At 49.6% G+C, this 21,798-nt stretch overlaps 9 protein-coding genes across 9 annotated transcripts; 5 read left to right on the top strand and 4 right to left on the bottom strand.

Moving 5' to 3' along the window:
- Positions 1-1,288: 1,288 nt before the first annotated feature.
- On the bottom strand, positions 1,289-2,567 carry EJ05DRAFT_499508 (uncharacterized protein; the record flags this gene model as incomplete). The annotated part of the gene is made up of 2 exons (XM_033746849.1): positions 1,289-2,431; positions 2,484-2,567. The coding sequence occupies 2 exons, from the start codon at positions 2,565-2,567 to the stop codon at positions 1,289-1,291; spliced, it is 1,227 nt and encodes a 408-aa protein (XP_033601535.1).
- A 1,133-nt stretch (positions 2,568-3,700) lies between these two features.
- Positions 3,701-4,197, top strand: EJ05DRAFT_509949 (uncharacterized protein). Its single transcript, XM_033748137.1, has 2 exons — positions 3,701-3,901; positions 3,957-4,197. Exons 1-2 carry the CDS (start codon positions 3,727-3,729, stop codon positions 4,139-4,141), a joined length of 360 nt encoding a protein of 119 aa, XP_033601534.1. The 5' UTR covers positions 3,701-3,726; the 3' UTR covers positions 4,142-4,197.
- Positions 4,198-4,690: 493 nt separating this feature from the next.
- EJ05DRAFT_499506 (uncharacterized protein) lies at positions 4,691-6,430 on the top strand (the record flags this gene model as incomplete). The annotated part of the gene is made up of 1 exon (XM_033746848.1): positions 4,691-6,430. The coding sequence occupies one exon, from the start codon at positions 4,691-4,693 to the stop codon at positions 6,428-6,430; it is 1,740 nt and encodes a 579-aa protein (XP_033601533.1).
- A 451-nt stretch (positions 6,431-6,881) lies between these two features.
- Positions 6,882-7,703, bottom strand: EJ05DRAFT_485156 (phosphoglycolate phosphatase; the record flags this gene model as incomplete). Its single annotated transcript, XM_033745420.1, has 2 exons — positions 6,882-7,622; positions 7,698-7,703. 2 exons carry the CDS (start codon positions 7,701-7,703, stop codon positions 6,882-6,884), a joined length of 747 nt encoding a protein of 248 aa, XP_033601532.1.
- A 2,151-nt stretch (positions 7,704-9,854) lies between these two features.
- On the top strand, positions 9,855-12,699 carry EJ05DRAFT_332020 (uncharacterized protein). Its single transcript, XM_033740857.1, has 4 exons — positions 9,855-11,246; positions 11,315-11,501; positions 11,564-12,220; positions 12,297-12,699. The coding sequence occupies exons 1-4, from the start codon at positions 9,946-9,948 to the stop codon at positions 12,579-12,581; spliced, it is 2,430 nt and encodes an 809-aa protein (XP_033601531.1). The 5' UTR covers positions 9,855-9,945; the 3' UTR covers positions 12,582-12,699.
- A 1-nt stretch (position 12,700) lies between these two features.
- On the top strand, positions 12,701-13,246 carry EJ05DRAFT_332076 (uncharacterized protein). Its single transcript, XM_033740858.1, has one exon. The coding sequence runs from the start codon at positions 12,843-12,845 to the stop codon at positions 13,131-13,133; it is 291 nt and encodes a 96-aa protein (XP_033601530.1). The 5' UTR covers positions 12,701-12,842; the 3' UTR covers positions 13,134-13,246.
- A 93-nt stretch (positions 13,247-13,339) lies between these two features.
- EJ05DRAFT_485154 (uncharacterized protein) lies at positions 13,340-14,599 on the bottom strand (the record flags this gene model as incomplete). The annotated part of the gene is made up of 1 exon (XM_033745419.1): positions 13,340-14,599. One exon carries the CDS (start codon positions 14,597-14,599, stop codon positions 13,340-13,342), a length of 1,260 nt encoding a protein of 419 aa, XP_033601529.1.
- A 528-nt stretch (positions 14,600-15,127) lies between these two features.
- On the top strand, positions 15,128-16,357 carry EJ05DRAFT_332001 (uncharacterized protein). The gene is made up of 2 exons (XM_033740856.1): positions 15,128-15,410; positions 15,481-16,357. The coding sequence occupies exon 2, from the start codon at positions 15,548-15,550 to the stop codon at positions 16,160-16,162; it is 615 nt and encodes a 204-aa protein (XP_033601528.1). The 5' UTR covers positions 15,128-15,410; positions 15,481-15,547; the 3' UTR covers positions 16,163-16,357.
- Positions 16,358-16,551: 194 nt separating this feature from the next.
- On the bottom strand, positions 16,552-17,103 carry EJ05DRAFT_485152 (uncharacterized protein; the record flags this gene model as incomplete). The annotated part of the gene is made up of 1 exon (XM_033745418.1): positions 16,552-17,103. One exon carries the CDS (start codon positions 17,101-17,103, stop codon positions 16,552-16,554), a length of 552 nt encoding a protein of 183 aa, XP_033601527.1.
- Positions 17,104-21,798: the final 4,695 nt, after the last annotated feature.

Raw genomic sequence — 21,798 nt, 5'->3', positions numbered from 1 at the left:
TGAGATAGCGTCCGATCCACAACTAGAGCGAGGCTCGACTACTATATGGAACCGCTGATGGCATATATAGTACAAGTAGATCCCCATGTCGTCTGCGCAAATCCCGGTAGGTAGCCACGCGTGGGGCGCTAATCACCACATACCCCAGATTTTCCCTCCAGGAGGTCCACATTTCCCCGCTACACCCCGGCGGGAGGCCCGGCCTGACAAAGGCTTATGTGTTTCAACGGCACACTGGACGATACATCTCGACTTGGAGCGATGATCCCTGATGCGGTGCTCCTTGATGCTCTGACGTTCCGGCGGTGGTCCAGAGCGTCGACCGATGGTTCGTGGGTTATATGTTGAACCATAGATTCTGGTGGTGGGAGTGGCCCACGCGACTACATTAGTTGCAGGGCAGGTTTGGCTCGTTCGTGTGGCACGGATAGTATAATATTGGGGGTCCAGTGTCTGTTACGTATGCCTCAGTGAATAGCACTAGCCTCTTAGAAGATTCATGAAACTATAGAGAGGTTTTTGTAAAACTATACGATAGACTATGCTTGACTTTACTCGAAGTGAAGACAGATGAGCAACAAGACATCTCAAAAACATTCCACTGCGCATCACCAATGAGGATCATTCTACCAGACGTGCGTATCTGCCTTGCCTTGGAGCATTTCTTAAACGTCACAACATAATGCTCGCGACCATGCCCACGCATCGAGCGCCTCTTAATGGTGTCCAAGAGCATTGCGGTCATAATCTTGAATCTAAAGCATAACTACGTCGGCTTTTCGACAGGCTCTTACACTGCGCTCTGTGTCTTCAGTAAGCATCGGAATACCGAGACCGGTTCTGACGACGACATCGACTGCTCTGGCCTCAGTCCGAAAAGTAATACCTCCGCGTACACTGGAACAAGGACAGATCGGAGAAGGTACTTCGGTTTCGAGGTAACACCCACCGTGAATTGCCCCGAAGGCGTGGCTTTGTGCTGTTATAGCGGGTGTCGTAATTGTCTCGTCACTTTGCTTAGTCCTGCCGGATGACCTCGCTCATTACTGAGTTCTCTGCCTGATGGATTATTACTTGGCCAATGTTGGGGCGAAAGTTGTGGTGACATTGACTTGCTCCGGGCTGTCGAATAAGTCGATGTGTCCAATCAGAAGGGGCCTGCGGATAAAACATATGCGTCACTGTCGACGTGAACATGCATAATCTCATATGCGAGATAATGTTCGGCTGATCAGTGGAGCAGACTTGAGCAGAGATCTATACAGTGTTGCAGTATTACTGTATAATTTCAACAAGTCGAAGGGGTACTCCTATGCACGTGAGAATACCCTGTATCTTGAAGCTCACTTGACATATCTTGGGCACGATAGCCTTGCTGACGAGGTCGAGACAATAAACAGATCTTCTCGAACACAGCGTTGGGTTCTTTGTTGGCGTAGTAGCCACCGCTTTGCAGCTTCAGCTCGGTATCCTTCCACGAACTTATCTTGTCAATTGACTTCTTATCAAGATCGGCCAGCTTCGCCTCTATGACTGAACCATCTTTCTTACTTTGGGAGAATGTATAGCGTAGAAATAGAGATACATCTCGTAACGTCATAGTTGTGACGGCAGCCTCGAGTTTCTTCACAGTGACGATGGAGGTAGTATTGCGGTCTTGGTTGAGTTCCGGAAGGTCTCTGAATGGGCCAGGGGAAAAATGCTGCTGGGCCTTCCTGATAGAATGGAGGAGCTTGTTTCCCTCGTTCCCATCGGAGAAGTAATGGACCAGGTCTTTTAGCACAGCTTCATAATTCGAGCTACCTCTTTCGTAGGGTAGCTTAGCGGACAGCAGTAAACCGGACATCGCATGTCGGACAAAATCTTGTTTTCCCTCTACGAGCTCAAGCGGGCAGAATGGCGGTACTTTTGTCAAGAGTTTTCCATCTCGGGATTGTAAAAGTTTCATAGCTCGTAGAGCGCAGGTGCGGCATCGGATGGCATCCTTTGGAGCATCAGGCGACTGCACTAGCCACTTCGGTTTGAACTCAACCGTGAATGACATTGTAGACTCCGCGCTCATGTCCTCAACAAGCACCACGGTCGGATTGGTCTCTTCGATCATACTACCGCAACGTATCTGAGGTCGTCTTCTCTGACGTTCTCGGGTGAGCAAGTCTGAGTTAAGCGCACTTAAAAGCTCAGACGAAGCTTGTACAGGGATCATCTGAACAATGTGATGGCTTGGTATGAGATTATTGAGCTTGTCAACAATATCGCATTGAGTCTCAACATTCTCTGCGGCCGCCTTACGGACCCGGAGAAGCATCCGCGTGAAGTTGATATGGGCTATACTGCTAGACACCATAAACTTTGGCGAAGTATCGGAGGAAGTAGATCTAATATCTCCAGGAAATAGCTCGGTCAGCTTGTAAACCACATTTGCAGCACCCTAGAGACGAGTTAGTCGAAGCACTTCCTTGTCCTCATAAATGATGGCTCACTTCGTCAATGAGCTTGAGACCAAAGTATCGGAATGACTGTTGACCAAGCTTGATAGGCTCGAGCTGAATCAATGAAACTGACATAGTAGTGGGAGAGTACAGCTATGACTTGAACACTGGACCAGATTGGAAGGCTGTGCGGAAAGAATTATAGCTCTTCAGTCAGTACGTACTGGCCGACGGTCTAAGCAATGTTAGACTGACTTTGCCTAAGTGTTGTGGAGCTTCACAATGCTCACTCACTATAGATTTAGGAGGAGTTTAAAAGAAAAGAATACCGCAACCTTGCATTTCAGGCTTCAATAAGTCACACGGATGGTAGAATCAGAGGGGTATATTGTACGAAGCAGTTGCCTTTTCTCAAGTATACAAGACCACAGCAAGCACAACCTGACACAGCATGCAGGCAAGACAAGAAGAAGCGATGCAAAGACTAATTCGACGATAGACCGTAATATGCGAAGGCTTGTGGGCGAGCGGAAATGAGGATTGGATCAGCTAGTGGCTAGCTGAACGGAATTTACCTCAAAGGCGTCTGTTGTTCATCGTCATTCCAAGGCACAACTGGTCTGGAGATGAACCATGTCGTATTCACCGGTGAGAGAGAGTTGCGCTCGTCTTGGGGGTGAGGCATGCTCGTGCTGTTGCTTCCCACGCTCAACAAAGTGACGAGCGTGGGCGTGTGCGTGGAAGTGTTGAAAGCAGGTCCAGCTCATTTTGCGACAACGGGACCGGGCGGCATAAGTGGAGAGGAATAATAATGGATCCAGTCATCCATAGGCGCGGTGCCCGCCTGAATGCCAAAGCTGCTGTCAGTGTCAATATCCCACGATCACCACGATGTGAGAAACACACGAATGTGAAAGTTGTTTGACGTTTCGTGGACTATGATGACTGACACTTTCGTCTCTGGAAGCTCGCTTGCAATGTTCCACCGGCCTTGGGGCTCCCTATAGATGAATCGATTGAGTGTATATTGGAGGTCCGCTGGTTCATGCTGTCGCATAAGCACGATATATGGAACGAAGTAATTGCCCGAGTACTAAGCAGGTGTCTTGTATCGTTATTGAGAGCAATAGAAGCCAATGCACCTAGAATGATGCGAATAACCCTTTTGGTCACGTGTCGTCACCCTGATTTGTAGAATAGCTAATAGCTCTAATTAATTACACAGTGACGAAGGAGACTAAGAATCCTTCATAAACCCAAGAAACACATCCGGACATCCAATTCGATATAAGAAATGGCCGACATGAATCCACTGACGCTCCCGACCCCACCAGCCTGTACAGCCGATGTCTGCCTCATTCCCATCGGAACTCCCACTGCTTCAGTCTCAAAAGAAGTCGCAGAGGTTCAGCGGCTATTGAAAGCGTCGGGGCTTAACTATCAGATGCACTCAGCTGGCACAACGATCGGTAAGACGGTACAGTTCCATTGTCTGTAAGGTTAATGTGCTAATACCACGTGTAGAGGGCTCTTGGGATGCGGTGATGAAGATCATTGGACAAGCACACTCGATGCTGCATTCTAACGGCGTGGTGCGAATCCAAAGCGATATCAGAGTTGGCACAAGGACCGACAAGAAGCAAAGCTTTGCTGACAAGACGGCCAAAGTGGAAGCGTTACTTGCTAGCGATGCAAAATCAAGCGAGTAATAGAAGCATGTGCCGCTGCTACTATTACTGTTCTGCTAGCACTTCGAATATCCAAGTTTTGATCTTTATGAAGCCATTCGTCTTGTAGTTTAGACGCTTCACATGTGGTCCGAGGTAGAATGGATAGAAAATTGGCCTTGTTGGTGGAGCTTTTCTGCGTATGACGCCACCCACAGCCCTGTCCCTTAGTGGCTTCCACTGCCTATCGACAGCCGGCGCCCCGTTCCATACCCAGAATTTTCATCTTTCCAACTCTGCTTCAACACACTGCGATCCGTCATCCTTCTATCCTGCCCATCCGTCGTCATCATACGAGCCTTCGAACCTCCCTTCAGACTATAACTTGACAGTCTCGCCAGCACCCTCCATTAAATCTACATCGCCTGATGGCGCACAAGGGGCCACGCGCAGCACTATCAACGCTCTCACGCGACGCTCGCGACCCGGCGTAACTGAGACATTGTTCCCGGTTTGCGCATCAAACAGTCCTGCTGCGAGAGATAGAACACTTTTACTCTAGCATCGCAAATCATCGCCACCAACTCCATCATGGCGTTCAACTTCAACTGGTCCCCACTCATCGCGGATACTACTCGCGCCAAGGACATGCTTACAGCTGCTCTGAACAAGTCGCCGAAACCTCCCATCATTGTAGACGACATCATAGTAACAGAGTTGAACCTGGGATCTATACCTCCAGAGCTGGAAATACTCGAGATCGGAGACTTGGCTGAAGATAGATTCAGAGGAATTTTTAAGATGTCATATACTGGAGACGCGTTTCTGACCCTTAAAACGCGAGTCCAGGCCAATCCGTTGAACACTTACTTGTCTACCAAACCTTCTTTTGCCTCTCCACAACCGCTTGCCGCTGCGTCTAGCCTCACAATTCCACTCTCGATAACTCTCTCTGACTTTCGGCTGTCGGGGTTCGTTATCCTTGTCTTCTCTCGACAGAAAGGACTTACCCTCGTATTTCGTAACGACCCTCTCGAATCCTTGAAAGTATCTTCTACATTTGATTCGATACCCTTCGTGCGAGACTACTTACAAAAAGAAATCGAGGGTCAGCTCCGCGTGCTATTTATGGAGGATCTGCCGGCTATCCTACATCGTCTCTCACTTCGCCTTTTTGTTCCGGATTATCAAGAGATGGAGGAGCAACATGCGCCAGCGATTAGAGGCGCAAATACTGTAGACCCCCTATACAACCCTGCTCAAGACCCTATTGACAACGCTGGCAATGCACTGGATGAAGGTGACCTAGCTGGTTGGTCACTAGATAGCGCTGAAACTCATGCGTCATTTTCAAACAAGAACATCCTCCGTCTGGCAGCACTCGCGGAGTCTCAGAAGACTTTATCACTGTTTACGCCATCCATACAGGGCGCCGTCTTCCGTGCCTGGGCAGGAGCAGCTGAACGAGCCGAGAGCTCCGGTCTGCAATCTCCAACACTCACCAGATCTGCCCTATCACGCGTACAATCTACTCTTAGCACCACATCTCTATCTGCGCCAAGTATCTCTGAAGGTAGCGACACTGGAACTACAGCATCTCGTCCGTCGATTTCCGGAGCTAGCTCAATATATTCAGGCCTTGGCTTGGGTGGAGGCCGATCACGAAATTCGAATCGTAAACGGAAGAAGCGAGTAATCAACCTTCGAAAAGACAAAACGGACGACTGTACTACTCCCGAAACTCCCATCACGCCTCTCGCAACTCCCTCTTCCGCTCCCGCTCTCTCACAAGACGACGACCTCTCACTTACCCTTCGCCCAGTACACAGAAACGTACATTTCAACGCGAAACCAACCAGTCTTGACGTCTTTGACAACCAAGGCCCGTCGCGCCAAACCTCCACCCCGTCTCATGAAGACTCTACCCCAACATACACTCAAGCACCCGTTCCTTTCGCTCCACAAGTCCTGCATCACCCGAAACCCACCACATCCTCCAGAACGCCACTCCTCCAAACAACTTCCTTAGACCGCTACCCTTCCTCGTCGAGCCCGACATTACTCGCTTCGCCGAGCATCGCCGAGGTCAGCATGAGCAACCTAGCCAGCACAGGTGGCATCCTTGAGCAGGCGTGGATGATGAAGATGGCAAAGGAGATAGCACGCAAGGTCGCCGAGGAGCGCGAACGCTCGCGCAGTCCGGATGAGGGAAGTGCGCGTCCGCCGCTGAGGAGAGCAGGTGATGGAAAGGCGGTGCAAGCCGCATGGGACAGGGAGCGGAAGAGAAGTGATGAAGGTGCAAGTGAGGCGCCGCCAGCGTATGTAGCGTAAGTGCCACCTCCAGACACACATGTGGAACAGAAAAGATGGAGAATGGCGACATGATGAGATGAAGACATTATGAGGTGTGTAGTTCTCGTTCCTTTGCCCCTGCCGTGTCCGGCAGTTTGTTGTTTTAGCGAAAGATACCATATTCCTAATGTATATTGTACATCACGGGTTGGGACAGTGCGAACCTGTATGAAGGGAGGTCTTGGGGCCGAAACGTGTATCAATAATGAGAAGAAGAAAAAAGTTCACTCTCTCCAGCATGAGACGTCATAACTGTGATTTCTGGAATTTTTGTCTCTAGGTCCATAACATGCATATTGCTCCTTCTAGCGTATATGATATCTTTGGGCTTGTTTTTAGACTTTTGACTGAGTATAGTACCTGCTGCGACGTCTTTTGAAAAGAATCAGAAGGTCGGACCTATGAGGTGTGTGGTGGCAAGTACGCAGATCTAAGAGCTCTCCTCGATCTTCTTCAAGCACTCAGGAAACTCCTTCCAGTCGTACATGATGACAGCAGCCTTGCACTGCTCCGTCAGAACCTTTGCCATCTGCTCCATCTTCTCCTTGCCGTCCTCGATGCCATAGACACCTACGTAGCCGATGAACGGAATGTTAGCACGCATGGCTGCCGTAGCGCCACTCTTGCTGTCCTCAACCGTGATGCATTCCTCGGGCTTCACGCCCAGCTCCTTCATGGCAAAGTTATACACAGCGGGGTCAGGCTTAGATGACGGGGGGTTGAGCGATGTAGCTGCACTCCAGACATGCTCATCCTTGAAATACTTGTCAATGTTGCACTTCTTCAGACTGGCCACCACACGGGGCTTCGCAGAAGTGGACACGACAGCCAGTGGGTAGCCCTTCTGCTTGGCCCACTCGAGCATCTCGGGGGCACCGGGGCAGGGCTCGCACTTCTCGAGCAGCTTTGCGGTGACGCGGTCGACCTCCATGTTGACGTAGCGCTCCAGCTCGGCCTGGTCCATGTCAAAGTTGTGCTTCTTCTGCAGGCCGACCATCATGCCGCGGAAGTTCTGCCCTACGAACTCCGTCAGCAGCTCCTTGCCCGTGTAGGTGGCATCGATTTTGTATTTCTGAAGGAGCTCGTTGGTCAGGTCTGCGCAGGCTTCGAAAGCGAGGTGCTCTGAGAGGGCGAGCGTGTTATCGCAGTCGAGGAGGATTTGCTTAATTTTCTGTGTGAAGGGGTGTTGTGTCAGTTGAGAGTTGGGGTGTTTGTGAAGTGGAGTGAGACGATTGGGCTAACGAACAGTCATCTTGGCAGATTGTGAAGTCGGTAAATAGGGCGAATTGCTGGTCGTTGAGGAGGGTAGGAAGATTGGAACCGGAACTTAAATAGCGGTCTGAGGCGTTGGGGATGAAATGAAGGAGGGGCAGACAACAAATATATAGCGGGGTAGGTGCTATGGAACAATGTCTGGGCGAAACACAAGCACAATTGGAACACAGTGAAGTGATCAAGGAAAGAGGAAGAGTATGATTTAGTTGAGAGAAAAGGTCCCCTTTTATAGCATTGATCAATTCTAATGAGCAACATTGCATGGAATGAGATGTCGGTGAGATTGTGTTTCGTGTCTCCTGCATCTATCCAGCTATTCGGGACTCCACTCAACTCCCGCGCTGCGAATAGTACCCCTCTTCCCCCACACTGCTGGATATTGAGTATGAGCCTTCAACATGGTCAATTGGCTTTCCTCTGTTTCAATGGGTTTCACAGAACCTTTCTTAGGTCTAATATTAGTAGCTGATGCCGTGTCCTGAGTATCAGATTTATCTTTTCGCATGGACCGACTTGTAAACAAATGTAGCCGCTTCGGTTGTTTGGCCAGACCCAGAGACATCTTGAGTTTCGGACACGGTTCGTAATTAGTACAGTTGGTGAAAGAGCCAATTAGACAAAGGACTCAGGTGCACGTGAGACATGTGAATACTGAACATACTGCAAGGTGCATCGAATACGCGCCGCCTAAACAGGCCTGATGGAGCTTGTGCTATAGTATATACTTCAATGAGAAGATCAGGGTCGTCTCGCTTGGTCATGCCAAAACGGCTTGGAATACTCCTGACGAATCTTGGACTAGCAGGCTGGATAAGTATCAGAGTCCATATTCCATTCTTCCAAGACTGGTATAACATTACTTCATAAGCGCATACAGTGCTTTTTATAACCTCCAACCATATACATAGAAATACTTAGCCTAACAGAGCTTAGTGCCAATCAGGCGTGGGCAGCAAAATAGCAGATCTCCATCTTCTCTTTATCTTATGCTTCTCAAGAAACATGCATCTCATCAGCCTCGAGGCCAGTTACGGTATTTCTCTGATTGTTAGAGATACCAGCTCAGGCCCGTCTCAGTTCATTGTCGCCCTCATGCTTCCTATTTAGACATGTCACTGGCTGAAGGTCTCTCTCGCCAAGTGCACTCGTCTACGAACCGCTGCAGCCACCAAGAGAGTCAACTTTGAGGAGTAGATATTGTTCTTCCATTTTGCAGCGTGTCAGATGAAATGATATCGAATATTCATCACTCGCATCAAAGAAAGTTTTGCTGTGGTTCAGACATGATTTTGAATTCCGCGGCCCTGGGGCCAAATTGTCATTTATAGCTTGTCAGCCTTGCCCACGGGGCTACCTAGCCAATCGCTTTGCAGGCCACTTCTGCGGCTGCGGCTGACTTCTCTGACACACCGCGGAAAACTTGTCAGGAAATTCAGACATCGCTGACTACAGTATGACGGTTGATGAGATTCATTGTGAAATGTGATGAGCGCACTATCCTACTGCATCACTTCTCAGGAAGTCGCATGACCTCAAAGCTTTTGGTTCACAGCGATCGAAACGCCACCGCTCATCGCGTAGCCGCTGAATATCATGGACAAAGCCAAGCGCAATAGGATAGGAGGGAGCATTGATGTCAGCAAATCCAGGACGACTCCTGCAAGCCATAGCACCGGAGATACTACGCGTTTCGCAGGACTCATTGCGCCACAACCACGTGGAAAAAAGGATCGGATTAGGGTGCGCGACAGTGAGCCACCACCTTCCAGGACTTCAACTCCCAGACCTGAACTGCAGGGCGAAAGGAGATCTAGTGCTCCGCCTTTATCAGTGGCAGCAAAACCTCGATGCCAAAGAGATGACTCACAAAGTCGAGGCAGTCCACGAGAAGATCAAGGCTAGTATCAATTTACCATCTCTCAATAGGGGCACTGACCGGGTCTACAGACTCATTTGAACAGCCCTCATGGAGAAAAGGCAAGCCCAGCAAACGCCGTGAAGGCTCTTTCCAGGGCAAGCACTTCGACCCAGTCTTGAAGTCATTCGGCCGGTCAGCTCAGCCTTTGAAGGCGCAAAACACATACCTGGGAGCTCAAAACCGCTTCACCTATGCCCAAGCTCTTGGTGTCCAACCAAGGCAAGCTATAGTAACGTCGCCATTCCGAGATCTCTTCGACGTATCTCTAAAGCCTGCCTTTCCAATCACTTCTCGCACACAGATGCCGTCGCTATCTCAAGTCGAAAGCACACAGTCCACCATTTCCGAGTCCGGAGACACCATTTTCGATTCTGCGGCCGAGAATTCCGACTACGAAAACGAATCGGCTACAGATCTCTCATCCTCCGTCTTTAGCGATCATGGTCTTCCTCCAGATGTGGACCGCGATGAGCCTTTGATCAATTCTAGGGCCTATTACCAAGAACTTGAAAACCTGGAAACAAACGTAATCAGCAGATCAGGGCTTCATCTTATGAAAAGCACCCAAAGGCAGGAATACCCAACCGGGGTATTCAATCTCCACGTCGCATTCCCTGATCAGTCCAGTGCCGTTTTGACATGGTGCTTTCCCAATTACGATGATCAGGTTATACAATTCTGCAAGAGTGACAGATCATTCTCTTCGAAGGGATACAACGAGAAGGATGCTCCGACAGTATTTGCTTACTGGGCTTATCATCTTCTCGAATGCAGAAATCTTATGTTAGGGGTTCTAGCCAATGTCGAAGAAATGCGAAGAGTAGGATTCTGTGACGAGTCAATTAACTACCTCACCCTCGATCCCTCTAGGGATGATGTGGTGCGACTTATTACCATTCATGTAGAGACAATCCGATCTCTCCATGTGGCTTTGGAGCACGCATTAGATCGCATTGTCTCTTTTATGCAGAAGGGTGCAGATCAATGGACGCCCGAAATCCAAGGCCAGCTGAATCAAGTCACTCAGGCCGCTCGAGCTCTACTGCAAGACTGCCCCGTGAAACAGCAAAGTTTCTCAGAATGTACCATCTGGCGAACAGCTTCAATACTATGCGATCTCGCCGTTGTATCATACAGTGGCGCCCACGTCGAGCGATTCGATACCCGCCACATCCAGCAAGACCTCGATTTCGCAAAGATTACTACTGCTTGGACATTTGCTACACGGAGTAAGGCGGGCTTGGTCTTGCGACGGCGCTCTTTGCGATGCCTTGGCGAGTTTCTCGCGCACCAGAAGGTATGGGTCATACAGCCACAATCAAGTCGAGATCACAAGCAGGATCTCTGGTTATCTGCATCTGTCAATCAGCTCGCCGATATATGGGGTCCAGTATGGGCTGTGATGAATGAGTCTACGACTGTCAGATACAATGCTGGCCCTGGTGCGATCGTAGCATGGTCGAGCAGCTTTAAGCATCCGCCGCTGAACGATGAAATATTATGCCATTGGCTTCGCTTGGGGGAGACATACCCCAGCGAGCCGATAGGTAATAATACAGAACAAACATTACTGATAGGAGCTCCTACCGTTGTCGATCGAAGGTGAGTGAGACTTTTTAGCCTTATAATGAACGGCTGGAACATGGAAACAGTGCCTCTAACTACACTAGAACCTCGTGTTTAAAAGAGAATGAAGAATGCCAGAACAAGACAAGAAAAGTCATTCGGCAGCTGAAATCTCAGCACCTGTTGGAAGAGATTGGAACCCGAGCTGGATATTCTGAACTCGCAGAAGAGTCAGTCCAGCTCGGTATGGGCTTCCAAGGCGTACAACTGGGTGGGACACGAGTATACAAGGTGAGTCCTGCCTAAACAACTAACACCACCACATAATGGCCAGTTGACCAACAAAATTACAGCGACGTGCTGGAGTCACATTAAAAGACGCAATCTGCGACGCCTGGCGCAACAAAGAAGGGAATCGAAATCCCGCCATCCTCGAACACTTCCTGGGCGTCGAAGTCTCCTTCTGCAGCCGAAATGCACGGAGACGCCGACTCAAAAGCATTCTCAATTGCACCACTATGCGCAACTGGCTCGAAGCCTGCAAGACCAACGCCGAGCCCTCCCCCTGCGAGAAGGCCTTCCACGAAGCCCTCCAAGATGACGACCCGTACGCCTTCCGCCACCTGTGGAAACGACACCGTGAGTGGCGCCGTGATCTTGAGCAGTTAGTCTCCTGGTGTCTCGACGGACTGCGGTACTCGAGCTTCGAGCAGGACGGCACACTGCGTGCACTGTGGATGCCGCATGACGACACGCGGTATCGCGTCAAGCTCAAGAACAACCCGCACAGCTGGACCAGCTTCCTGGCCGACTCCAAAGACACCTGTGCCTTTGTCGTCATGAGCGGTCGCTGTCTGCAGTCCGACTATAAGGCCGGTGCAACCTGCCAGACTACGCTGCACCCTTACTCCCCCGACCTGGGCTATCCGCTGCTCGAAACCTCTCTCGTCATCAACCCCCGTGCGCCAAAGCCCTCAGGCCTAGAGCTGCGGAAGATCAACGTCGAAAAGGTCCGTATATATCCGTCTACTCACCCATCCCTCTAACCCCTGTGCTCAATGACCACAAACTGACATTCAAGCCAAGAACCCACACAGCAAGCGTCCATGGCGCATCAGCCAACTGCACAAAGGCGACAGATTCGGGCTGGAATCCGGGCGCCTGAAGGTCATCGAGACGTTCGCCAGCACACGGCTGCTCGTAGACTACGAGGGCGGCATCGTCAAGATGCTACAAGACGCAACGCGCTCAGTTGTGCGCGCCATGGGTGACGAGCCGCTGTACCACTGGGAGCTGCGCGAAGACGATGATGCTGCAACGAAGCCGATTCCACTGTTTATTCTGTCGCAATACGAGCTGCGGCGAGGCTGAGATTATAATGCCCTTTCGTAAATGAGGCGGACAATATGTGGGTGTTGCTGTGAGATGTACTGAGGAAGTGCGATGTGCATGGGATGCCTGGCGTGAGTATAGTCTGATCGAATCAGTGCAGACAGATGACTGACACCATGCTAGGAACATAATTTACACTCAGATGTTTATATAACATTGCTTCCAAATCAGTTTCTCTAGAACTCTAAAAGCCTCCTTCCCCAGAGACACACGCACAGTACCGTTCAGCATACGCCATGAATGACAAAGTTACTCGATCGTACACAGATTTTATGCAGCTACAGGGAATGGAGAAACACGAGAACTCTCCGAAGGCTACGCGAAAAGGGACGTCTTTGGCCGGGCCGACGACGACCAAGTGCACGTCTGTCCGGCTTTTTTTCCTACCCTTCCCAACAGTACAGGACATGCCACGGCATATATCTTCTCTCACGCTACACTATACAGATTGTTGCGTCCGGGAGTTATTCGCGATTGCGGCGCGACACAGGTTCCGCGGTTCATGTGAATAGGTTCAAAGGAGCAGCATGACAAGGTGCCACTCGAGATCACGTTAGGTACGTTGCGAAAGACTGCACTACTGTCGATGACAGCAAATATAGACAAGCCGTTGTGAACGCATAGAGCAGTCTGAAGAACCGCAATCGTCACTCTCTAGTGCGAAGTGGTGCACAGAAGTCGAAGAGCACAAAGCAACTATAGCGAAATCACTTGACAAGGATATCGACAGGTTTCCATCATGTCTTCCCACCCGGCATTAGCCCTCTGAGAAAGCTTGTACTTCGACCCTCCGTGAACTTCGTACTCGTCGTCTTGAAACTCGTCTGAGAAGGCGAGAGTGGCTGGGTCTGGAGCGACGCGATTGTTCTATCATCGGCTTTAAACGAATCTGGTTGCAGGATTACCGGGCTGGCTTCGGGCCTAGGCCGTGATGATGAGGACGTGGTGTACGGAGGAGGCCGCACAGTGCTGACACACAGAGCCGAGTCTTGATGTGTTGTGTCGCCGGGCATCTCTACCATGTGAGATGGACTGGATATGGTCTTCGCTACATAATGCGTTGTCGGGAGGTGTGGAGCGCTTGGTCGTCTGGGGGCGGAGTGATGATCTCGAATGACGTATGCGTCTTGACGACCGTGAAAGTGTAATGTGTCTCTAGTCGACGAGCTCAATCCTAGCCCCTTGATATTCAGATCTACTTCTGGTACAATCTTGATTCCCATGCCTTGCAAGCCCTCGAGCCAGCGAACGAGGCATTCTCCAGGTCCCGCGGGGACCAGCATCAGCTCGCCATCCCGTAGATTAAGCTCGCGATCGACAATGAAAGCGTATAAAAGACGTCCAGGATCTGTCTGCCATCGTACCGAGCGCTCGAAGCTGTGACCCTCGTTGTAAAGCAGGAACGCTGAGTCCCACGTAGCAAATGGGATCCACCACGCATTGATCTTAAAGCTCTTATCGTGCGGCTGCGGGAAGCCTTTCTTTTCCAGCCTCTTCGCCATATCCTCGCGGGCCTTCACCATGTCTTTCCTCTGCTTCAATGGTATCTTCTCACGGATAGGCTGGATCCGGCTCATGCCTGTAGGTACCTTTCGTAGCAGCCAAAAATCCTTGCGCTCGTCCTTGACAGCTGCGATTATCCTGTCGAGTTCTGTACATGTCCCGCTCTCCCAGCATTTCGCGGCCCATAGCCAGTCGTTGTATACGCCGACACCGAAGCCGTGATATATCTTCATAGGGTAGCACTCAGCGCAAAGGACGAGAGCGCATGTTATGACGCCTTTCAACTGCTCGTCGAGAGCATCGTAGCGGGTTGCAAAGGTCGGCGAGGTCACGGAGATGGCTTGTCGGACAGCAGTTCGGGCGCTATCTAGGTCGTGGAGATTGATCACACCAAGTGGAACCATATACATTCCCAGCGTTGCGAGGACTATAAAAAGCTCACTAATCTCGTCGGTGGGGGATTTCGAGCGGTACAGAGCGATGGCATCGGCCATAGTGATCTCCTCGTCTGCCATTGGAGTTGGCACAGGTGTGTATCGGCTTTGCTCGGAAGGCACCGCTGTGTCCAACCTCTTCAAAGTGGTGTATATGTTGTGTGTTGTGCCTAGAATATGTCTATTTGACATTCGTGTCCAAGTTGACACCAAATAGCAATTGGAACCCGCTAAACAACGACCATGGCTTCACATGAGGCATCCTTTCTCGTTAGCCTAGGTCGGAGATAATTGACGTAGCGATGAGAAGGCCCACTTTGGGGGCTGGAATTTGGCATATTGCATAGTTAGCGCAAGTTGCTATGCTATGTACGAAAGTTTTATGTTGATCAATTGCCATCTAGGCTTTCGTAAAGGCTACACAAGTTCTGGATTGCCAGAATGTAGCACTTGATGCTCGTAAGTCTCAAATATGCTGTTCCCGAAGTATGTTGATCAGTGTAAGGTCAATCGACAGTGGGTCAAAATAACGTTTACCAAACGGTGGAAGAATGGGACCTACAACTGTTCGACTGATATCCCGGCGCCAAGACTGCGCCTTCGCCCGTTGCGTCGATCCGTTTCAAGTTCGTATCATCAAAGCCCAAGAGCGCTGAAAGATGATGATGTACGATCCCATCACCACGATGATACTCTAGTCAACTTTGACTACTCGGAATGTCGCACATCTGTGCGCCGCCACTTGATGGTCTATTCCAAGGCTCATGATGCCTTCTCTTCCCCAACTCGGAAGTCTTAACTCCCGGTGCACTTTCCAAAGCTACGGCTAGCGCGACACTCATCTTTCATCTTAATGAAAGGTAGAGCTTAGGTAGGTGCATACATACTCCAATTGCCCTCCTCTCGTAATATCATCGCTCACACTACTCTAACAACCAAAGAACCGCCATTCTCACGATCCCGCCGCTTCCATATACTCACCGACGGCAGAGCCACTCTCAAGCTATCATGGCTGCCTCAATCGTTCTTCGCCCACCCATCACATCCTCAGCCAAGGTGCCCGAGGGTCTCACTGCACCATCTGTCGAGGATCTGAAAGGAGTATGGCACGTCACGCATTCTACACTTCCCATGTGGAAGAAGGCTCGTAATATCCGCATCACATACACGCCACATCAAGCTGGCAATGGCCCGGTCAAGATTAACGATAACGTCTCCTACCAAAGTCTTACTGCTGCAAAGATTAAGAATGTTGACGGTGTAGATGTTGCACAAGACGGTGGTTGGAGCTACAAATGGCGAGGCAAGGGTCTCCTCATGATTGCGAGCTCAAAGTGGGAGATTATGGCATTTGGCAAAGAGCATGGTTCCGAGAATGAATACGCCGTCACGTTCTTCAACAAGACACTCTTCACCCCTGCTGGAGTCGACTTTTACAGCAGAGCTCCCGAAGGCCTCAAGGCTGAGACTGTGGAGGCAATGAAGGCCGCTCTTCTAAGCATCGAGGACGAAACGATCAAGAGCCTTGGTGGACAGATATTCGAGATCAAGATGGACGATGCCAGGCAGCACGAGGTTGTCAAAGATACGGATACGACGAAGGCGAACTCTGTCGTCGCTTAGCAAGTCGTATTTTCTCGCTCTCTATACCCCGTGACTACGGCTGGACGGACGGGTCATCATTGTCCTCATCAAGTCGGCTCGTCACTCTATAATAATAATTCTAATATTTTCAAACTTTCATTTTATGGTATGATTCAGATACGAGCGCAGCGAAATTTTGCCACTTGACTGTATGACATGGCGCCAGATAGACAGGGTCTTTGGACACGAACACTATCGCAACACCACAGAACAATACGGGGAATGTATTGGTCAAAAATAGCAACTAGCTTACAATACAGCTCAGCTCCCGGAAATTAGCTGGACCCAATGATGATCGCAAAACAGTGCATACAAAGATGGCCTGCCCGGGGTACAAGCGATGAAGACTTGCCGCCTCAATCGAATTATCAAGGTGAAGCCCTGACCTTTATAGTGTTGCTATCGACCATGCCGACCGCAGTTCCTCCATTACTCATCCCAGGTTGCCCTAGGCCCCCATGCATCTTGATGAGCGTGAGTCGAAGGCGGTACGTTCCCTCCTCGTTGATGATGAGATCAGAGAACGAGGCGTATCCCAAGCCGTAGTCTCTGTTCTGTGCACTCTCGTCACCGCCGCTGAATGGTCGGATTGAGTCAACTCTCCGTCCGAAGAACAGATGCTGCAAACGCTCAGATGAGACCGGATACTCGTCCTTCATCAACGAGACCATAACGAGAAGCTGGCTTGCCTCAGTAATGTCGGCGGCTTCTATGCCTCTGTTTGGGGTAGGGCGAAGGCGCACTGTCACTGCAGGTTGAAGTAGAGCTCCAACGCGAGCTCTCGCAGGAGGCTGGACTATTACATCCATCTCATATCCAATCGCTTCGCCGGGACTTTTTGGTCCTCGACGACTAGCATCATGATGGTGTCCGACGGTCTGACGGCCATGATTTGTTCTTCCGTGCCTTGATCCGTGCATTGTTCTCTCACCAACCAAATCTGCGTATAGATGCGAGCTGTGTCGAACAATGTCCGTCATCGCCGTCTTCTTGTCGAGCTCGCGTCGAGCAGCAATACGAGCAGAGCGTCGAATAACTCTGTCACGCTCGGTCGATGAGGGTCGATAATGCTTGGAATTGTCGTTCTTTTGTCTGTTTATGATCTTGAGGGCTATCCTTACGGTTCTTATTCGTGGCATACAACGCACTCAACTGTTGATCATCCTTAGTATGTGTTCTCAACGAGACTGTAGGTAATATGAAAGACAGGTATCAGCGACAGGAGATAGAAACCACGACTGGATACAATACGACTTAAAAGGCGCATGGAAATCCGAGGGACTCCAGATTCGCGAGCGAGGAATCCATCTTCAGAGATAATTACCCCGGGCACTCGAGCCCTCCAGTTCGACTGGGATACCGATGTCATCATCATATGCAGGAAGTCCTCTCGTTCCGATCCTTCGCGTACTGTCGATTGTCATCTGTATGGTCTTTCTAGCAATGTTCGCTTGTTGGGCATGCGCAAGAATGGAGAGCGACTCATAATTTTCGAACGAGCATCCGTCCAGGGGTTACTATCTGGGCTGGAGCATTACCGTGGTCAATGACAAAATCCTCGAAAGCACGTCGTTTTCAGGCTGGCTTTCGCGACATACTATCTAACGAGGATAGCCTTGGTGATAATAGTCCTGCGCGGCTCCGACGATTTGTGCATCTTCGCGATCAAAGGTGTAAACGTATCATACGTTGTGATGCATTTGTCGCTCATCCTAAATACGCTCAGGTTGCTTAATTCAGCTACCTGCAGGTATGCGCGGACCAACGACCCAACGTGACACAGGACGCGTACAGTACCAGGCGCTCAGAACGAGTCGTTCTTAGATCCATGAGATGCCAGGGGTCGAAACAGACTCGACATGCAATGGGATCTTATCAGCTTACCTCGCTGCCGCAAACGCACGCTGAACGCTTGATCCTGGACTGGACCACCGCAGGAAACCTTCTGTCGGATGTTTGAGAGGCAGTAGCACCCTTGAAACTGTACGGCAAAATTAAATCTGTGCATCGATCAGCATGACTTATGTACAACTTTGGCACGGAAAGGTGCAGAAGGCTATTCTTACGTCGTATCGATCGTACAGAACAATGTTAATCGAAAGTATGGCGTAAGAACGATTGAGATTGTGGACGGCACGGATACAAAATAATCTGATTCTTCCAGCAAGAAGTAGTGATAAGAAGGAGCGGAAGTAAATTTTTTTCACACTGGCGGCCCTCTACCAGCAATGTGGATTTCTTCTTTCTTATATGTGTTCAAGTCTCGGCAGGAGCATCTTGATCCGAAGAAGTAATAACAAATTGCAAGCCTGATGCTCTACCTTGGACAAAATTGCGCTCTTCCAGTGGCGTCCACCTGCAACCATTTCCAATATCAGTTCTCGAAAGGGTCTATCCATGAATATGGGTCAGGGATAATACCAAGCCAGTACGCTTTCCCTCAGACAGATATCGGGTGTTTCAATGAGAACGCCTATGCGACAATCTGCCTTGTCAGTCAATACTCAGCAGCCACATTAGTCGGCTACATGGATTAGAATACTGAGTCAATCCTAGGAGTTAGGCAGCTCGCCAGATACGTGGAGCGGTCGACACCCAAGACCAAATTGTATTCATGGTCGTGTTACTAAACATCAGACGTAGCCCATTTGTTAATGAACTCCATATTGTAGCGTGGGATAAATCCTATTTGTCACGGCTACAAGTCCGCATCATTCTGTCCCTAAAACCCAACCAGCACAGCTGGCGTTGTGGCACAAGAACACGCAAGTACTTGGATTCTGAATTCTCTTCTAAGACAAGCAATCCACACCTACTGGGGCAGCTGCTCATCAGCGAAACGTTGTCAGAGCACTTTTGTGAATTCCATCCGTACCCCGCGTCAGATATAGCTTCACTACATCGAATGTCCATTTCCATCGATTACTGCATATGCCCCCGGATGGGATCTGGACACTGCTTTCGGCTCACTTTCTCACGTTCTATAAGTCTTCGAACACGCATTCGGCGTCGACGCTTTCTGCCGCTCAAATTGGATCCAGGGCGGTAATCTGTAAGACTTGTAGCCGATCTATTATTGCCAAATATAGATCGTGTAGCCAGTTTACACACGTAGCTTTGTCCGATCCACGACGGTCTATGTACACAACTCGACGCCGATCACCACACTGTGTACGTCTCTTATTCCAGAAACAGAGTCCCTCTGTACCACAGCCCGGGTCTCTGGTTTTTTTTATCCTTGGTACAGGCTCCCGAGGATTCGGAACCGATGCATCTGGTTTATGTGCACCAGATGAGTTGTATGAATACGGGCCTTGCTCAACTTACCACATGGCTCTCGTGCTCTACCAATTGGATCAAATGCCGCGAACCATTCGTTTGGGATGGTCTTCAATAATGTCGTACAATGTGCTTTTATAGCACCAGGGCTCTTTCATTGAACTCCTGCTAGGCATCCACACAAAGGATGTCAGCACCCGCTGCTGATCCACGTATTTCTCTCACATCTTCGCACCCAGTTCAGCACGGTATATGTATATATCATTTGCAAGCAGGAAAACTCAACTGTAAATCCATAATGCCAATGCTCCCTTTACGTAGACCTCTCGACACTTCAGTTGCGATGGCCATCCGCTCGGGCTCCCATACGCAAGGTCTCGATGAAACACCTCATATTTCTGTGTATCAAAGACCTAGGTTTGATTACGACGATACACAATCGTCACGTCCTGCACTATTGACTCCCAGCCCAGCATTACCCCCTTAGGACCCCTGGCTCTTTGATAGAAAGCCTTTCTCAATCCAGCAGTATCCTAGCATCTCCGCACCTCGCGTTGGCTCCATCCATCATCACAGGCAGCCATGGAACCACACATGCGCCACCTCACAAAACCACAGACAAAGAACCTGGTACTATACGTGCTAAACCCAACCACACATGTGCACATTCGATGCGGTCGTTACAGATGCAGGGTCCTGAGATCGTGGAGGGAGGGGGGCGCAGCACATGGAGCGTACCCGAACACCTGCTGTGCGATCCGCACATCCACCCATCGTTGCAGCCAAATTAGCATCTGTCGCTGCCGATCTGATCTGGTCAGATCTGATTCAGATCATGCCGCCCGCTATGAGATCTCTGCGTCGACTGCTTTCCCCACATCTCTGCTACGACCCCGAGTCGCACATACACGTATATTCACACAATCACGCATACACATGCCCACATAATCAGCATCCCTACCATCCCTGTCGACGCACTCATTCCTCGCAGAACACCTTCTCAACAGTTCTGTATCTCGCGTCTCGCATACGTAAACGCTTTTATTAGCCGGCATATACCTCCTACATGCCCCCCAGCACACAACTTAACAGCCTACATCTCGAGCCGACTTGAGCTGACCGCATAGCTCAAATTTCAGATAGAGATCGTCGATTGTCATAGACACAGCAGTCCACCGCGCAGCGAAGAAGCAGAAAAGCAACGCGCAACGGTATGTCTCTGACTCGTAGCGCGCACAGCATATCGCATACTCTGTCCTCGGCCCCAGTGTTTCTGCACTATACGAATCGAGTTCATAATTTGTGGGTTTCATCACGCGTTTCCGCGGCGAGAATACTACGGTGGTTGGTATAGTCGTAGCAGATCGATATCAGCACGATATCAAAACGATACTAAGGGGCCCTGGCTCTTTAGCATATATGCTAGAGCATGACACGATTTATGTAATGTATCACGATACTTGCAGCGGGCTGTGTCTGTGTCGGCGCCCGCGATCGTCGTCGTTGTCGTGTGGGTAGTAGGTACATAGAAGAAGACAGGTATGTAGAACTTGGCAGGACCTATAGTTCAGGGTATGTTATGATATTGATATTGAGATAGGAACCTAGAACCCAGAACCTAGCAGTCCACTCAGCCCTTGTATATTGGCCGGCAGCACTGCTCTGAAGAAGGAAGTGCGGTTCGGATACATCAGTAATCGTGTTGTCTTGTGGATGTGTTCGTATCTCTGCTTGGTTTCGGTTTGTCTGTTTCTGGTCCACTTCCCCCTTCCTACTATACTACATTGGGTGAACAGGCTATCTATAATAACATAGCCATGGCTATAGTATAACAGTATAGTATACGAAGGAACCCTAATGCAAAGATCGTATCATATTCATAAATAAGCCATAACTACTTTGTAATGATACAGCACATACATTAAGACCGCAGCTCTACCAGCTCTACTAACTCTACTAACTCTACTAACTCTACTAACTCTACTAACTCTACTAACCTATATATTCTAACATACTGCTATAGCGGTATAGTATCTCCGGGTAGGTCAATTTCAAAGAACCACGTGTAGTCCTCATTTTGGGCTTTTCCAGTACGTATAGATTAGTACTGGATACTATAAGTATGTATCTATGTATGTATATGTACCGCGACAATTTTACTTATCTGTCTGCATAGTTATCTGTCTATTTATATGTCTACTTATCTGTCTACTTATCTGTCTCTCTACTTATCTGTCTCTCTACTTATCTGTCTCTCTACTTATCTGTCTCTCTACTTATCTGTCTCTCTACTTATCTGTCTATCGCTTTATCTGTCTATCTATCTAGCTGTCGGA

Source organism: Pseudovirgaria hyperparasitica (genome assembly GCF_010093815.1).
Source record: "Pseudovirgaria hyperparasitica strain CBS 121739 unplaced genomic scaffold EJ05scaffold_6, whole genome shotgun sequence".
Lineage (NCBI taxonomy): Eukaryota > Fungi > Ascomycota > Dothideomycetes > Acrospermales > Acrospermaceae > Pseudovirgaria > Pseudovirgaria hyperparasitica.
Note: the sequence above shows the minus strand (reverse complement) of the source record. Positions and strands in the feature narration are given on the sequence as shown.

Bases quoted from the DNA above. Each gene is read 5' to 3' on its own strand.
- EJ05DRAFT_509949 (XM_033748137.1), top strand. From the start codon at position 3,727: ATGGCCGACATGAATCCACTGACGCTCCCGACCCCACCAGCCTGTACA. The intron at 3,902-3,956 runs GTAAGACGGTAC...TACCACGTGTAG, and splicing joins CTCAGCTGGCACAACGATCG to AGGGCTCTTGGGATGCGGTG.
- EJ05DRAFT_332020 (XM_033740857.1), top strand. From the start codon at position 9,946: ATGCCGTCGCTATCTCAAGTCGAAAGCACACAGTCCACCATTTCCGAG. The intron at 11,247-11,314 runs GTGAGTGAGACT...TAACTACACTAG, and splicing joins CCTACCGTTGTCGATCGAAG to AACCTCGTGTTTAAAAGAGA. The intron at 11,502-11,563 runs GTGAGTCCTGCC...ACAAAATTACAG, and splicing joins GTGGGACACGAGTATACAAG to CGACGTGCTGGAGTCACATT.
- EJ05DRAFT_332076 (XM_033740858.1), top strand. From the start codon at position 12,843: ATGACAAAGTTACTCGATCGTACACAGATTTTATGCAGCTACAGGGAA.
- EJ05DRAFT_332001 (XM_033740856.1), top strand. From the start codon at position 15,548: ATGGCTGCCTCAATCGTTCTTCGCCCACCCATCACATCCTCAGCCAAG.